The sequence below is a fragment of the Ananas comosus genome, linkage group 15, assembly GCF_001540865.1.
Source record: "Ananas comosus cultivar F153 linkage group 15, ASM154086v1, whole genome shotgun sequence".
Taxonomy (NCBI): domain Eukaryota; kingdom Viridiplantae; phylum Streptophyta; class Magnoliopsida; order Poales; family Bromeliaceae; genus Ananas; species Ananas comosus.
In genome coordinates this window covers 565,148-582,508 of record NC_033635.1, presented here as the reverse complement: position 1 = coordinate 582,508, position 17,361 = coordinate 565,148, and the positions used below count along the sequence as shown (strand labels likewise).

The 17,361-nt window shown below is 36.1% G+C and overlaps 2 protein-coding genes across 5 annotated transcripts; both read left to right on the top strand.

Moving 5' to 3' along the window:
• Positions 1,183-5,820, top strand: LOC109721789 (GDP-mannose 3,5-epimerase 2). 4 transcript variants are annotated; one of them, XM_020249574.1, is made up of 7 exons: positions 1,183-1,341; positions 2,621-3,037; positions 3,492-3,585; positions 3,687-3,816; positions 3,910-4,042; positions 4,671-4,878; positions 5,270-5,820. In XM_020249574.1, the coding sequence occupies exons 2-7, from the start codon at positions 2,622-2,624 to the stop codon at positions 5,423-5,425; spliced, it is 1,137 nt and encodes a 378-aa protein (XP_020105163.1). In that variant the 5' UTR covers positions 1,183-1,341; position 2,621; the 3' UTR covers positions 5,426-5,820. The 4 variants fall into 4 exon arrangements, with proteins under 4 accessions (XP_020105163.1, XP_020105164.1, XP_020105165.1 ...); XM_020249575.1 differs by lacking the exon at positions 1,183-1,341 and adding an exon at positions 1,471-1,558; XM_020249576.1 differs by lacking the exon at positions 1,183-1,341 and adding an exon at positions 1,477-1,553.
• Positions 7,049-8,063, top strand: LOC109721461 (protein ELC-like; the record flags this gene model as incomplete). The annotated part of the gene is made up of 1 exon (XM_020249115.1): positions 7,049-8,063. A coding segment is annotated over one exon (864 nt), but the record flags the coding sequence as incomplete, so codon positions are not given.

Genomic DNA, 17,361 nt, shown 5'->3' with positions numbered 1-17,361 from the left:
ATATATACACTCTCCTCCCTCCTTTGGTCCATCGATCTCTTCTACATTTCGTTTTAAGTAAGATCGCCCCTTTCGGTCACGTAGTCACGCTTATGTAGATGACTTTCACTAATGACTATAATTACGGTACCTCGGTAATCTCATTAGTCAACTTGAATGTGCATGTAAGCGCGCATTGTCATACGCTTTCGTTAGTTATAATTTTTTTGGTTAAAAGGCGCGCACCAATTTAAGTCAAGAGTTTCAACTCAAATGATAGATGGAAAAAGTACGAAACAACTGAACAAGAGAGAAAAAAAAAGCAGCTCATCTCTAAGATGGACAAATTAATCTTAAGCAAAACAATTGCCATCACTACTAGCTATTAATTTTGGTAATTTGTTACATCAGAAGCAAGCTAATTACCGGCGATAATTTAGGATACTTTTGTCGATTTAGCAAACCCGAATAAAATAGGATTCCTCGAAATTCTCTTCACGATTTTACATACGAGATCTGGAGTGGACAGAGAAGAGAGGCCATACAAATTGAACGGTCACAATCTCACTGTGACGCCTAATATTCGTGGAAATTGTAATATCCATAGAATCCAAAGCTCGCGTGTACCTCTTCTCTACATGCGACCACACAATCTTTTTTCAAGTATCCTTCTAACCGTTGGATCTACCAACTCCGCATCACACACCGCCCATTTGCCTAGACCAGTGTACTTAGGTATTTCAACATTTAACACGAGAAAAGAACGTGAAGTAAAAAAATAAGTACGTACTTGGACGAAAAGCTCACACGAAGATCGAAATTGTAATAGAGGCCCACCTGGAGAAGTGGGCCCATCGTGTGGGCCCGTAGAGATTGGCCCATGTTGGGAAGTGGGCGCACCGAGGGACGCGGCGAGATCTTGACCGTGGGATTTGGGCCCCACGACTTCTCCTCCATCGAAATCCCCCCCTCACATAAAATAAATAAAGAGTAAAAAAAATAAAATAAAATTTTCTACCAGTTAGACCCAGTTTTGGATCCGGAGCCAGTTCAACCGACGTGCGAACCACTATTCTCTCACACAACCGGTGGGGCCCACCGAGTTAAATTCCAAGTCACAATTTGGGTCACTTCCTTAATAAAGGACGACGACTCAATAGTACGATTTAAATAAATAAATAAACAAATTACATATACCGAACAGAATAAAATATGTATGCATGTGTATTCGAAGCTTTAATTCATTTTTAATCTCTATATAAAGGGGGAGACGAGGAGCTCCAGGGGCCATCGAGTTCTCTCCGCGGGTGTTGCTTCGTTCACGTTTTTGGGTGATTTGGGTACTGTAATCTACTCTAGCAGGTAAAACTTGTACTTAGCTTGAAAAAGTTTGTTTTTTGACGAATTCTTATACGCCTTTTTTTGGTTGGTAATTTTGTTTGTGTTGTTTAGTTTGTCAAAGTAATGAATAGGTCATTTTCAATTTATTTTTTGTGAGTTATTTTGAGGTATAGTGTGTATGGTTTTGGGATTTTGAGGAGGTGGTCAACATTTTGTAGATCGGTGGTAGATTGGTAATGTATGAAGATTTGATTTGGTCTTAGTTTTAAGTATTTTAATGTGCTTTTTATCTACCAAATTGGTTGAATCTGGTATTAATAGATATTAGAGTAATTTGGGTTCTTTTTATTTTTGGCTCTAGGATTAGTTCTTTTGCTAATGAGATAAAAGATAAGATTTAGTACCACAAAGGTGAGAGATTTAGTTCTGTTTTTTTCGAATGTTCTTACACATCGAGTTGCATCCCTTGGTTTCTTTTTTCCTTCCCATTTTATGTGATTATTTCATGAAAATTTTCTATTTTTCCTATAATTCCCACTTTTTTATGCATTTTTACATTGATCTGCAAGCTCTGTTAAGAATAGTTTTGCATGTTATAAAATGTGGCAGTTGCTCTTTCTCATAACTCTTTTTTTTTCTTTTTTTCGTGTGTTTGTTATTCTCTGTTGCCTAGTACTACCAAATAGAGCATTAATTTGTATTTTGAGACATCTATAGATCTAATAATTGAGTTGTTGTCTCCTTTCAAAAGCTTCTCTTTTATGTGTTTGGGTGAATACAAAATTTACCCAGAAATGGTGATTGGATCATGGTGCATCTTGTCGGAGATGAAGGATTCAGGAAGCCAATTCTAAGTAGATAGATATAAAATCGTCGAGTTTGCTTAGGATTTTTAATTCATTTTGGTTTTATCCCCTGTCTATCTTTGGACTCGTAAATTTAAGTAGCTGAGATCTTCTCGATCATGTTTAGGGTGGATATGGTTTAGTTTAATTTTAATCTATAGTTTGTCCACGGCATGTAGACCACAGAATCATGATCTATAATTCTGTTCAATTGTTCTTATTCTTGATTCAAAACTTGGAGCATGGAAACTGGTGTATTTTGATATAGATCTAGTCCTTCGTTATTTGCTGGATTAATTTATCATGGTTCATATACTTTGTTAGTTCCATATTTTTGCTAGATTAGTTTATCATGGTTCATATACTTTGTTAGTTCCATAGTTTTAACTAGGCTCGTATTCGTATCTGGAATCATGTTCATGTGTTGAAGTTCAATAAACTCGTGAAACTTACAGAATGGGAAGCACTGGAAACGAAGGAACGATCTATGGCGAGTACACTTATGCGGAGTTGGAGAGGGAGCCTTACTGGCCCACTGAGAAGTTGCGGATCTCTGTGACGGGAGCCGGAGGCTTTATCGGGTCTCACATTGCGAGGCGGTTGAAGAGTGAGGGGCATTACATCATTGCCTCGGACTGGAAGAAGAACGAACACATGACCGAGGATATGTTCTGCCACGAGTTCCACCTCGTCGATCTCAGGGTGATGGACAACTGCTTGAAGGTGACCACAGGAGTAGACCATGTTTTCAATCTTGCGGCCGATATGGGTGGGATGGGATTTATTCAGTCCAATCACTCTGTGATCATGTACAACAATACTATGATCAGTTTCAACATGCTCGAAGCGGCAAGGATTAATAGCGTGAAAAGGTGTGTTCTTTCTCCAAATTCTTTCTATTGGCTAAGTATGTGAATTTAGTTAATTTTGTCCCTAGACTCCCTACTGTGTAATTTTAGCAAGTATATTTTGTTTACGGCATGTAAATGGTAGTTGACATTAAAGATCTTAGTTATGGTACTACACTTGTGAAAGTTCAAACTGAGAAAAATTGGACACAAGTTTCCATCTTAATAAAGTTGCTATAACGATTTAATGGGTAAAATTCGATCACAGAGAGAAACTCGGTACACAAGAATATTATATCCAATCATATGTGAAAAGCTTTGAAGGAATACATGACTTACACGCCAAATCTTCAAAACTTCAGAAATGCACATGGTTTCTGTGATTTGCAGCGCACACAAATAGTATATTATAAAGCCCATAGTCGAAAGTGTATAAACTGAATGGATTGTAATAAGTTTCATGGAATTGTACCTGCAGGTTCTTCTATGCATCGAGTGCCTGTATCTACCCTGAATTCAAGCAATTGGACACTAATGTGAGCTTGAAGGAATCCGATGCTTGGCCTGCGGAGGTTTGTTGCTATTGGGATATCAATTTTATTGCTTATTTCTAATTGGAAATAACGATTAAACATCACATATCAATATTTACTGTATTTTATGACTAATGAAGCCCCAAGATGCGTATGGCTTGGAGAAGCTCGCGACGGAGGAATTGTGCAAGCACTACACCAAGGACTTTGGGATTGAGTGTCGGATTGGGCGCTTCCATAACATTTATGGCCCTTTTGGAACATGGAAAGGTAATCTTATGATTAATTGCTTTATAGTTTTGACTACATTTCCTTTTTATTGTCTTATTAACCCTAGAGATTCTTCTCATCTTTGTGCTGTAGGTGGTAGGGAGAAGGCGCCTGCTGCCTTCTGTAGAAAGACTCTCACTTCCACTGATAGGTTTGAAATGTGGGGAGATGGGCTGCAGACTCGATCCTTTACTTTCATTGATGAGTGCGTTGAAGGTGTCCTGAGGTAAATTGCTTTTGTAATATATATATATATATATATATATATATATATATATATATATTGATCACATTTTTCCACATGAACTTGAAGTAGTTGAATGGCAATTGAGCCCAGAATATGGCAGTTTACTCCAGCTTAGGTTTAGCCTTTGTAGGGCAAGTAAAGTTTTATTTTTTTAAGACTTTTGCAGCTATTTGGTTTCGCAGAAACATTGTTTGATTGAAAACAGTTATGTTTATGGTCTAAAGAAAATTAGTTGTTTTTTCATGAAACGAAAAATCTACAAGGTAAAATGTTCAGATTGCCCTTAAAAATATTAAGAAATTTGAAGCTCATTTTTATATGTGGTCTTCTGTAGTATAAATGTTTTTCTTGAAAATGTTACATATAATCAGCCTTAAATTCTTAATGCATCAAGTTCATATAGTTCCTTTGTGGGTAGTGAGTACTGACTTTCTGAAATCCTTATGATGTCCCAATTCTTCTTTTCGTAAATTGGACTAAACCTGCTACCTGTCGTATCATGTGCTGACCAAACTATAATCTGCAGATAATTCAGATTTGTATACAATCATATTCTGAAAGTAGCATTTCTTCTCCTCAATTCTTTTACTCATGAATGGTCTTTTAGATTGACGAAGTCGGATTTCCGAGAGCCAGTAAACATTGGAAGTGATGAAATGGTCAGCATGAATGAGATGGCTGAAATCGTTCTCAGCTTTGAGGACAAGAAGCTGCCCATCCACCACATTCCTGGTCCAGAGGGTGTTCGTGGCCGCAACTCTGACAACACCCTTATAAAAGAGAAACTCGGGTGGGCCCCATCAATGAGACTCAGGGTAATTGCAGAATCCTCTTTAATTTTTTTATGCTTTTTAATTCTTTGGTCTTCGATTTATTTTTTTTAAAAATCATATAATAACACTCACATATATATCACTGCAAAATAATCTGTTTAGACACATACCTCCCTAAACTCTTGAATTTTTGCATATACTCCTCAAAAGTTGTCCTACAAAAGTTCCAACATCGTAAGTCGGGGTTGTCTAATCTTTGGGGAAAGTTGCTTATATATCATGAAAGGGTTTTCGAAAAGGAGCATTTTGGTAAAGCACAAGGGTATTATGTGAGAGTAAAGTTTTTGAAGGTCATATATAAAAATTTAGATCTTGCCAGGACATAATTTAAATAACATCGTTAGTAATCATGCGAGTCAACTTCTGATTATAGGACGGCCTGAGGATCACATACTTCTGGATCAAGGAACAACTTGAGAAGGAGAAAGTCGCGGGAGTTGATCTGTCCTTATATGGCTCATCCAAGGTGGTGCAGACACAAGCACCGGTTCAGTTGGGCTCACTCCGTGCGGCAGATGGAAACGAATGAAGCTGAGATTGCCTCTTAAGTCACTTCTGGTGGCTTTGCATCACTGATTGTCATATTATTTTTTTAGAAGGCAGGAAGAGTTCTCTGGTATTTATTTTAGCATCCTTTGTTACAACGGTGTGTTAATGGATGCGCTTTTGACACCTTATGTGTCCACGCCCATCCTTGTTTCCTAAAATTAGTATTAGCTACATATCGAGTTGTCTAAGTAGTGTAAGCATATGTTACTACGAGATACAGAATAAAATTTCCCTGTCACTGTGGAGATGAAATTGAAGTTTGGCGTATGGTCTCATTGTTATTCTGTTCAATCTGAATGTTGTTCTCAACATCAGTACATTTCTTCGCGGTGCTGTAGAAATAAAACGAAAGTTCATAGAGTATTATGCTGATCACTGATGTATTCTGTTGAATCTGAGATTATTCTCGTAATCAGTATGTTGTGCGATCATTTGTAGTCTAATTTTTTTTCTTTAAAAGAGAGCTGATTGAGAAGCCAAGATGGTCACTCCGCCTCTTATCTTTGAAAGAACATATTAATCATTCGTCTAGTCACTTTTATACTGAGGAGCACGTACGTGTAAGTCATTATTGGCATGAATTTTAACCCAAGGAATTTAAAAAGCGAAGTTTTGATAGGTGTATTAACCACAAATTCTTTCCCATTCTTCCTGCAGCTGCTGTATGAGTTTTCAGACCATATGTAATATCAACTACCACCTTTTTTTCCTTTTTTTTTTTCCGGGTCTTTAATTTCTCTCTGTTTCAGTTGAATTGTGCAGTTCAAAAGAGACCGATTGGCTTTAGGTCACAAGATTATGTGATTTAATAACATCGATAGTCTCGCAAGCTTGACAATCAAGGTGTGTAACATATAGCAATAGTAATTAAGGACATTATCCTAGTCTCTCGATCGATTCTTAATTTTATGGAATAAATGTTATGTAAATGTCAAAGGAAACGTGACCAAAAATAAAATTAAACCTACAAGCCAATCATATATTCAATAAATTTTTTCACATCACCATAATAGTGTGATAATAGTTTGAACCATGATGACAACAACAGCCCTATCAATCTAGTATGTATGACATAATGTTTCCAATACATGCTTGTACTGATGATGGTGGTTTAAGCGCAACAAAGTATATGTAAAATTAAAATCCCAAAAATTTATGATTAAATTTGTTGGGAAATAATCCTAGCTAGTATATTTATTGAGGCGCATATTGTACGTGCAACACGACTTCAATGATCACTAATCTCAACACGATAACACTAATTTAGATATCACATCGACATGTGACTCGAATTTCTCTATGGTTACTACATGGACATAAAATGATTAGAGGTATAAATTAATAAACTGATTAAAATTTGAGAGTAAGCCGCGTTGATGTGTGCATACATATCTTAACCAGTCAAATTAACGCGTCTTAATCAGTGGGAGACACTTGTCTCCCACCACGTATTGGATAATAAAGTTATTAATAAATAAAGCTTCACACGTATCAAAGAATACGTGAAAATGCCCTCGAAATTTCCAAGAATTTGTTAAACATGTTCGACTCATAATGCATGTATATATATATATATATATATATATATATAAAAAATTAATTCCTTGGTCTCCTCCGCGACTTCCCCTCCCTCTCCCCCTCCGTCGACCCCTTCACCCACCACCGCGATGGCACCACCGTGAATCTCCTCAACGCCCAGGGCTTTCTCCCCGTCCCCACGTCCACGGACAGCGACGTCCTCGTCACCGTGTGGGTCCCGCAAAACTACCCCTTCGCGGCCCCCACCGTCTACGTGTTCCCCGCCGCCCCCTCCGCCCGCCTCCTCCCCGACCACCCCTTCGTCGACCGCTCGACCGGGTTGACCACCTCCCCCTACGCCGACACGTGGCGGTACCCTCTCTCCAACCTCTCCGGCCTCGCGCGTGACCTCACCGCCATTCTCACGCTGTGCCCTCCTTGCGGCGGCGCGAATATCGAGGCCGAGAGGGATCGAGAGGAGGAGGTGACGGGGCCGTTGGTGACGAGGCTGTGCCGCGACGCAGCTCGGCTTCGCGCCAAAGCGGAGGAGGACATCGAGCGGCTGTGGGCGGAGCAGGCCGTGCTACGTGGCCGCGCGAGAGCCGTTGATGCGGCCATGGAGGAGCTCGAGGAGGAGAGGGAGGGGTTGGAGAGAGCTCTGGCGAGGAAGGTGAGAGACACCCGCGTGATATCCGAGTGGTTGGGCTCGGTTTGCGGTGGCGCCAATGAGTTGAGTGATGGTGAGGGGTTTGAGGAAGGTGACGAGATGTCGAGGAGGTTGGTCGCGAACGCAGCGGCGGAGCTCGCCATTGACGAGACGGTGGATGCTCTCACCGTGGCGTTGGAGAAGGGTTTGGTGGGCGTTAAAGTATACCTCAAGCAGGTGAGAGCTTTGGCTAGAGAACAGTTTTTTCACAGGAGAATGGTGATACAAAAATGGAGCATTTGAAAAGGGTGTCATAGCGGGACTCTTAATTGTGACGCACCAGGGATGTAAATGGTTGCGCTTTGCTCATTGTTCTTTTTACATAGATTTGTATCATTTATATGTTATTTTTTTGTTTGGGTTAATGAAGCGTGCATATATCTTTGTTTCTTAACTTCTGAGAATATTGTTGTATAACGCATCAATGGTTTTTTATCCTCCTGCCATAATATATGACTATACTTTGTATATCAAGCTCAAAGAATATTTATTACCTACGGATTAATAAGAAAAGTAGAACGATTATTGCAGCCTAGATTGATCTAGAAACCTATTGCATAATACAAAAGTCTCTTTGGAGAATAAAAATAATGATAGTAATTATATTTAAAAGTTGACGTAGTTTTCATTCGACTTATCTCTCATTTCTCAACTTAATGTATAGGAGTTCTATTCGGTAATTCAATGCTAAGTAATGGGAAGTAGGTACGAGTCATTTTCCAATAATATAGTAGAAAACGACCCATACGACCGAAAAAAAAATCTTATAGAAAATATAGTAATCAAATATATTTGAATGACTCTATTGATCTGATCATTATGACCTAACCTTTTTTTTTTTTTTTTAGATCAAAAACTTGATTATGATGGGCCAAATCCACAGTAGCTTCTTATCGCCCACTCTTTTGGCGCCCAAACTATTGGCCCAACCAAATCAATTCGGCCCAATCAGTTGACGCGAACCCCGGTTGGGACTAAGGCCTGTTTGTAAGCTTATGACCAACATAATGGGCCTAAGGCCCAACGTGAGCCTTACCGGCGCAGCATCCTTGTACTATACTGTCGCATACATTTCATTAGGTCGACATTTCATTCACACTATCTTGTAAAGTAAAAGTCATGCTTTTTTTCATTTTTCTTTTTAATTATACTATTTTTTTTTTCCTTTTCCTTTAATGATGTAATTGTTAGAGTTGGAATGGATGAGGTCAGGCGAAGGCCGCGCTCCGGTGGTAGTTGCATGGTAAAATAACTTGACATTGAGTCGACGGCCTTAGGGAGACTCGATAAGCCAGGGTGTGCAGGACGTGCGAGCCTCGCTTGACTAGTTGGTTCCGTTCATCTCAACTTGACTCAATAATCCACTAGAGCTTGACCTGACTCAACCCCAACCTCGAAGCGTGCAAATCGGCCTCGATCGTACCTTTGTATGCTATCGATTGAATCGTCGTGGAGGATCAGAGATGAGGAAAAGCAGGAAGAAGAAAAAGAGACGATAGAGAGATACAGAGAAAGAGATATATAATAACAATGCTTTTAAAAGAAATTTTAACCGAAATGTCCCCATCACCTGAACCTCATCTGAATACCCAAAATGTTGACTTAGAATGAGTCAATTCGTTGCTTAGATCAGTTCTGAGTTTAGGGATCTGAATTCGCGACATCTCCTGTGCCTAAATATGATCAAATAGCTCCAAACGGCCATTCGACTTCACTCAGAAAAAAGTTAGAGAACGAAAGTCCCCACAAGACTAAAACTAGAAATATTCCAAATAATTATCATTCTCAAAGGTAATTAATTATCTCTACCAATTATCTTAGCAGTCACGAATAAGCTAGTCACGAGTTTCGCGATCTATCAAAAACTGATGCACCCATACTTTGGGGTCCACCCTGTTTTTTCTCCCTTAGCATCCAAAGACAATCAGGAACGACGAAAAATCGTACATCGCCACTGTTTCCAGGCCCCATTTTAAACTTGTCCACACGCAGCGTTTACTTTTCATTGCGTCTGATCACACACACTGAGCAAGTTGCATTATTAATTTGTGCTATTTGATTACCATAATATTGGAGGAGCTAATCGAATATAATCATAGTTCATCGATCTTAATGCGTCTCAATCATGCAAGCATTTAACTTAAACTAAATCCTATCCACCATCCTCTAAGTAATTAATTCCCCCATCTGTGGCTTAATAGTTACTTTCAAGCTAAATAATCACACCTACGTAAACACGTACGCCCTAAAATATCTATGATTAGCTATGATCACAAAGTCCTCAAACTTAAGTAATTGTTAATTAATTGATTAATTATATAATAATGTGTTGAAATTAAGATAAGATAGAGAAATTAATTAGAGGCAAGGGACATGGGATATGACTTTTCACAGTACGGTGGGTCGACATACACCGGACGCACGTGAGTCGACATGGCATAACTCTCGAGAAGAGTGAACAATGTTTTTTCATTCTGTAGGTGAACTAAGCTACATTAGTGAGGCATCATAGGTCTGAAGAATGGTGAAAACAAAACGACAAAAAGAAAAAAGAAGAAAGGCTAACGATCATAGTGATGCCTCTCTGCCAAGAGAAGTTGCTCTTATGGATTCGTTAGCTATTTTATTTTGTAGAATCCACGAATTGGGTCTGGCTGAGTCATTTTAAAAATCGCACCACTCTTGACTTGACCCACCAACATGCTATTAATCCATTTAGCCCGGTACTCATAGATTACGTTCTCTTCCTATCTATCCATCGATTCCAGGCCAAATTCACATAATCGCCTAAATCTCTTAACTGAACATTATCCAAAGTTATCATCAAAAAAATCTGAAAAATACGCATCGAAAAGAGTGAACAATGCTGGTTGCACACTGAGTTAAGCAACTCATACATGCATGCAGTTTTATTAAAGAATCAATGCATGTTATATATACATTTCAAAAAGAGTATAAATTTTATATTTTATTTTCATTTAATGTTTTATATTACTTTCTTATCTTGTGACTTTTTTAATATTAAAAATTTTAAAGAGTTTATTAATTTTAAGACAGGAGAAGTAAGATGTCCACAATTGTTTGGGATTTACGACTAATATTTTTTTTAATTAAATTGCCAAGAAATGACCCAACCTGGCACGCGCCAGGTTGGACCTGCACGTGAGTTGGATCCATTTCATTCGATTAACATGGCTTATAGTAACACCCGATGTACAAGTTTTTATTATTAAAATTAACCTGGAGTAGAATCTAGAAGATGATTAATTAATTGGATAATGTATTATAATCAATCCAATCATCTATCCCTATTAATATATATATGTAAATGTAGTGATGTATACGTACATAGTTGCTTGATGTGAAGGGGAACTTACTCTAAAGATTCTTGGTTTAGTTAAACTCTACACATCTATTTGCTTTAATTGGGTAGATGTGGAACAAACTATTGGAAAAAAAAAAAATTCCTGTGTCATCCTTTTGCTTCAGTAGGACACTTTGTGAGGGCCTTTTAGATCTCGAGTCACCCTAACCTAAACCCAAATTCATATCCACAAAATTAGGTCTTCAACTTAATTTGCGGTTCAATCCAAACCGAACGGATCTACACATGTTTAAGAGTATTTAAGTGATGCAGAGACCTTATAACAGGACGCATGAACAAACCATGGAGAATAAAATTAAAGAAAAACTTCAAATACCACCGCTACGATTTTGCACTTTCTCACTTTAGTGCCATGTGATTTAAAGCGTATCAATATTAATAACTCGTGGTTTTATTTTTCTCTTTTTATTATTCATTTCACTAGTTTTTTTTGTTAAATCAGTGACAAAGTTACAACTAAAGAGTACTAAAGTAAATATTCGATAAACTTAGGTGGGATATCTGAAGTTTTTTGTATATACTTTAACAAAATATTAACAGATAAGCTAACGAAAAGAGAAAAATAAAACCACATGGTACTAATTCGATACATTTTTAATCATAAAATACTAAAGTGAAAAAATGCGAAAGTTTACGGTAAAATTAGAAGGAAACTAATCACTTGAGTTTGAAAGAAATTTTTGGGGAGACACATTGCTTTACTCTACGCTACAAAGCATGCACGAATCATCCTACATAAACCTACGATTTTAGTGCTCGACCTGAATAGTACTCAGAAATAGTACTTAGAAATAGGACAATTAGTATGCTAATGTCATTAGGAGTTTTTATTTTTGGGGACCCACAATAGTTGCTTATGCATAAATAATACACCAAAGTATTATATTAGAAAAAGTGAGTGAGAGAGCATGCATATATATATATATATGGTGCTTGTAAAAGCACAAAGCACTTATTGTTTATAAGTTTTTTACCGTTAGATTTACTTTTCGGATCATTTTCAACCATTACATTATACTATTCAACCAACCACTCACTCAACCCNTATCGTTTTTCTTGATTTCGAACGTCGAGGTGCGTATGCGCAAAACACACATGCTATGAGGGACTAACTGAAAATATTCAGCTTTGGAGAACTTTTTTGCAAAAACTACAATATATATATATATATATATATATATATATATATATATATATATATATATATATATAGGTAACGTGCTAAGTCTCCGGGAATGGAGCTGTGTACACCCACTATTCTAAGTTTCCAACCCACAATACCCCCAGAATTGGATAGGGTTTTTGTCTCCTCTTTGATCGCTTTATAATAGAGAGAGTGGTCCACCAAACCCTTAACTACACATCCCACATTTCTCTGAGCTCGGATCATGAGTAGTTGGTCTAACTCACCACCACCACCTCGTTTAGTATTTGTGGTCCATGCCCCGGTCGAGACCCAGATCACGTAACCTATATGACACGACTCTGCAGGAACCAATCAATTAAATAAGAATAATATAAACTTACCATGTAAATTCATATGGACTAGCCCCACAAACTTTACTCTTTTTCCTTTTTTCTTTTTTTTTCAGTGGGGAATCCCTTACGTACCTTTCAATCAAACTAAGTCAAGTGGTTCACACCAAAACAATTAAAAATCTTGGTAAAATTAATAATGAATTGGTTGAATTTAATAATTTTACTAGTATTTTATATAACCAGTAGAAATATTAATATGTTAATGCTAACTCGAGATAACTAACTATATTATTAATTTTGACAATTTTTAATTCAAACCACATCAACAACTCTTTTGAGGGCCTATGCTAGAATGACTTATAATGGAGGATCCTCGGAACCAAATATTGCCAAAAATATATAAAACAACTGCTATTATTAATTGCTAACTTAATTAATAAAATTAATAGCGTGACAGGTTCGAGATTCCTTGCTTACCCATATAGTAAGGATGGTCTCTATATTATAATATATTATTTTTATAGCGATTATTTATACCTACCAAATGGAGATGAAGAGCCGTTGTTTTCTTAAAGCTAAGGACTCATTTTTATTTAATATTTTTTGTATATATATATATATATATATATATATATATATATTATAATTTAAAAACAAATTTTTTTGGAGGATTAAATTACGTATGTGCTATTCCTTTTCTTTTCGCAGTACGCCTAGCAGCGAATCATGGACCGACAACTTCGAAACACCGGCCGATACTGAAAATCCGACGTGGCATTATCTGATTTGCTCACTAGTTTTTCCTTTTCTTTTTTTTTTTTTTTTCTTCTAAAGTGATTTTATTAGTTTAGTTTTGGTATCTATATTCGGTTGGGACTGTGAACGAATTTTGAGTGATGGGTTGTTGCTCCACATTCAAGGTTCCCCGGTTATGATGAATTTGGTTTCAAAATGATGAAGGTATTTATTGGCTAGACCATGGTCTACAATGGACCTTTCTCTCTAGACCACGCAAGTTGTGGAGGAATTCTGTGTCTTTACATATGATACATGCGATAAATAAGATATTTATGCAGTAATAGTTATAATTTTAAGCATCCTTTTTAATATAAAGAACAATAAATACTCTAAAATCTATTAGCTTTTCATATATTATTTTTAAAAAATTATATATCCAAAAGTTGCATGAAATTTTAAAATATAGAGAGAATCTAACTCTAAAAATTAAGTATCAAATTCTCCGGCAAACATTTTTCTCACAAATACGTATTGAGTATTTTTGGCATATTTTATGAATTTAGAGTAAAGGTCTACATTTTGAGCGAAGCCTCATCTTGATTATTTTGTTGATCGGACTAAATAGTGTACAATTAACTGAGATAAGCTCCAAACTTTTTATGTGATGCTTGTTGGATTGTTGGCGCTAACCATTAATTCCAAAAGTTCGAGCTGTTAGAAATATGTAACTAATTCACTTGAAGCATACAAATACAGCATCCACGGGTCTCGATTGTGATTCGGTCCAACCAGCCTCCCGCTATTTTGAATATGACTCGGCCCAACACAGTCTCACGTCATTTCGAACATGACTCGGCCCATATGACCTTCAGTCACAAAATAGGATGCTGACCCATTTAAGCGAACAATGCTTTCTGAGTACAATTTATAATCGCACTTCATATATGTGCAAGTATATTAAACTCGCACGTACTATCTTTCAGACAGCTCTTAAATAATTTGTTAAACTATATTAATTTGTACGCATGTCATTTAGATATTATTATATATCATAAGTTATTAGTTACTTACGTTCAATTTTAAATCTCTAATAATAATATTTCAAAACTTGGAGCCTGTGCTGTGCTTGCTGGGCAACCCAAATGAACCCGGTCCAGAGAACAAATTGTCCTCAAAAGGGCAAAGGAGGTTGGGGGGAATAACAGGAGGCAGGCAGGCAGGAGAGAAAGAAGGGGGCAGTGGGGAGTTGGTGGGGAGTAGCTTTCGAGAAAGTAAATATGTTTTAATACTATAAAGAAACATAATTACGCTGCGATCAGTATACTAGCTACCACCTATTATTATAATTAGCTACCTATAATTATTAAATTATTATCATTACAAAACTATTATTACACTCTAGCATTATTCTGATATATCCCGTCCGACACTTAATAACGGCAAAGGAGGAGAAGAGAGTAACATTTAAAAAACCAATGCTAGTAATATTTATTTTTTAAAAATTTCAAATATCCTATATTATATTTAACGGAGTAGGCCGTCGATTTGAAAATTTCATCATTAAAAATAATTTATGAGTATGAAAAACTCTATACTTATAAAAATATAGTAGCACCAGCCTATATATATATATATATATATATATATATATATATATATATAGAGAGAGAGAGAGAGAGAGAGACTTGTATATTTTTAAAAATACGAAGATCTTTATTTGTAATTTATTTTCGATAATAGAATATTCGATTCCGCGATTGGTTTCGTTAAACATGATACACGCTATTAGAACTATTTAAAAATCAAATTTCATAATTTTTTTACTTTATTTGGCTAGTAAACGAATAATCTCAAAATGAATAAAAATCTTATAAAAAGCAGTGATAAAAAATTCAAATATTAAATCAAAAGTATTATTCTTGGTATTAATGTTAAGGAATTTTCTATAAAATTTTTATGTAATTTGGATTGTTCTATACTGATGAACTTAAAAACTTGTCACATCGAGTGTTAAAATAATTATTTTTGAGACATTTTGATCACTTGATACATCATATCGAAAAATTATAAAGTTTAGTTTTAAAATAATTTAATAGTATAAATTATACCTATTGAAACCGATCGTTGAATCAAATATCTTATTATTAAAAATAACTTACAAGAATACTATTTTCGAAAGTAAAGACTAAAGACTATATATATATATATATATATAGTCCCGCTGCAATACTATTGATAACACCAAATATTTGGTGCTATCAAGTTTTCCACCGTTAGATTTAATTCTTAAACTATTTTCACTCGTTAGATTATACTATTAAATCAATAACTCACTCAACCCTAGAGGGCCTACATCATTCTAACAATACGTTTTTTAATCCAAGAGCTGAAAACCTGATAGCACCAAACGCTTGGTGCTATTAATAGTATTTCAACCTAGGTCTCTCTCTCTCTCTCTCTATATATATATATATAGAATTGAGCTAGAATACTTTTAGAAGTACCAACACCTTGGTGCTTCTAAATTTCTAGCCTTTGGATCTACTCCTTAATTACTAATACCCCTTGGATCAAATACTATTCCACCTACCACCACCTACCACCACCTACCACTATCATCTCAACCTTACATCTCTCAATCCAATTGTTAAAAACTCAAAAGCACCATCCCCTTGGTGCTTTTGAGAGTATTCTAGCTCAACTCTATATATATATATATATATATATATATATATATATATATATATATTAGAGGGTTATAATCTTTTGGAAAAACTTCAAATACCCCCATGTGGTTTCACTTTTTCTCACTTTACTACTCTGTAGTTTAAACTGTATCAAGTTAGTACTCTGTGGTTTCGCATTATTTTACTTTAGTGTCCTGTGGTTTAAAATGTATCAAGTTAGTACCATATGGTTTCACACTTTCTCACTTTAATACCCTGTGGTTTCGCACTTTCTGACTTTAGTACCCTGTGGTTTAATATTTTATTAAGAGAAAAATAAAACAACAGGGTACTAACTTGATACAAAAATAAAATTATAGGGTAGTAACATGATACAAAAATAAAATCATAGAGTACTAATTTGATATACTTTAAATCACAGGATACTAAAGTGAGAAAGTGCGAAATCATAGGGTACTAATTTGATACAATTTAAATTACAGAATAGTAAAATAAAAAAAATGTGAAACCACATGAAGATTTTTTGAAGGTTTTTTTAATCTTTTTTGCTAATTTTTTTATAATTTTTTTTATATATGAAAATTCAGTTTTAAAAAATATTTTTGTATAGAGATGGGTGCAAAATCAAAAAGTGGAAATTAAAGAGTCCCCACTAGCGGGGACATATCTTTTCAAAAAGAAAAGGATATAAAAATATATACAGAGTAATGATTGTGGGAGTGGGGTGGTCGCAATCACGGAGATAAGACGGGAAAAAGGATGTAGGGACAAGTGCTATTATGTTATTGCTTTTGCCACACCAAATCCCCTGTGCAGTAGCGTCGTGTTATAGCCCGTGTGGTGTACGTTATAGATGGGACGTTGAGATTGTAATAAAGTCGTTATTATTATCGTTTTATTTGTCCTTCTTATTATTATTATTATTATTATTATTATTTTTATTTGTTATTTATTATTGGCAGCAGCAGAAGTGGTGGTAGTAGGTTCCTGTGGTGTAACGGTTGCATGTCACTGTTGTGGGCCCCGGTGCTCAGAGTAATATCTCGCGGCGGCGCATTTTAGTCGGATGGGTGGAGCGCTAACATGCACGGAAGGGGACAGCGCGGAGAACGACGCGATCAGGACGGCGCACGGTAGTCCGTACGGAGACTGCTGTGCTAACCTACGCCGCTGAGGTGAAGAAGCGATTGCGATTTTGGTTGGGGTCGGGGCGGTATGTAGTATGTAGTTTGTTCACTTCAAAATTATTTCAAAAAAAAAAAAATGTTATTGATTTATTCAAACTTACAGTAATTAATATTTGATGAATAATTCAACATGCGCTATCTCATGAATGCCTGTATTTATTGTAAATTTGTAATAAATGGAAATTGTGAGTGGCCATCATAAAAATATAAAAATAA

What these genes read in the sequence shown, in the direction of transcription:
- LOC109721789 (XM_020249574.1), top strand. Translation starts at nt 2,622, where the DNA reads ATGGGAAGCACTGGAAACGAAGGAACGATCTATGGCGAGTACACTTAT. An exon ending in CCGATGCTTGGCCTGCGGAG is followed by an intron (nt 3,586 to 3,686) that starts GTTTGTTGCTAT and finishes TGACTAATGAAG; the next exon opens with CCCCAAGATGCGTATGGCTT. An exon ending in TGCGTTGAAGGTGTCCTGAG is followed by an intron (nt 4,043 to 4,670) that starts GTAAATTGCTTT and finishes ATGGTCTTTTAG; the next exon opens with ATTGACGAAGTCGGATTTCC.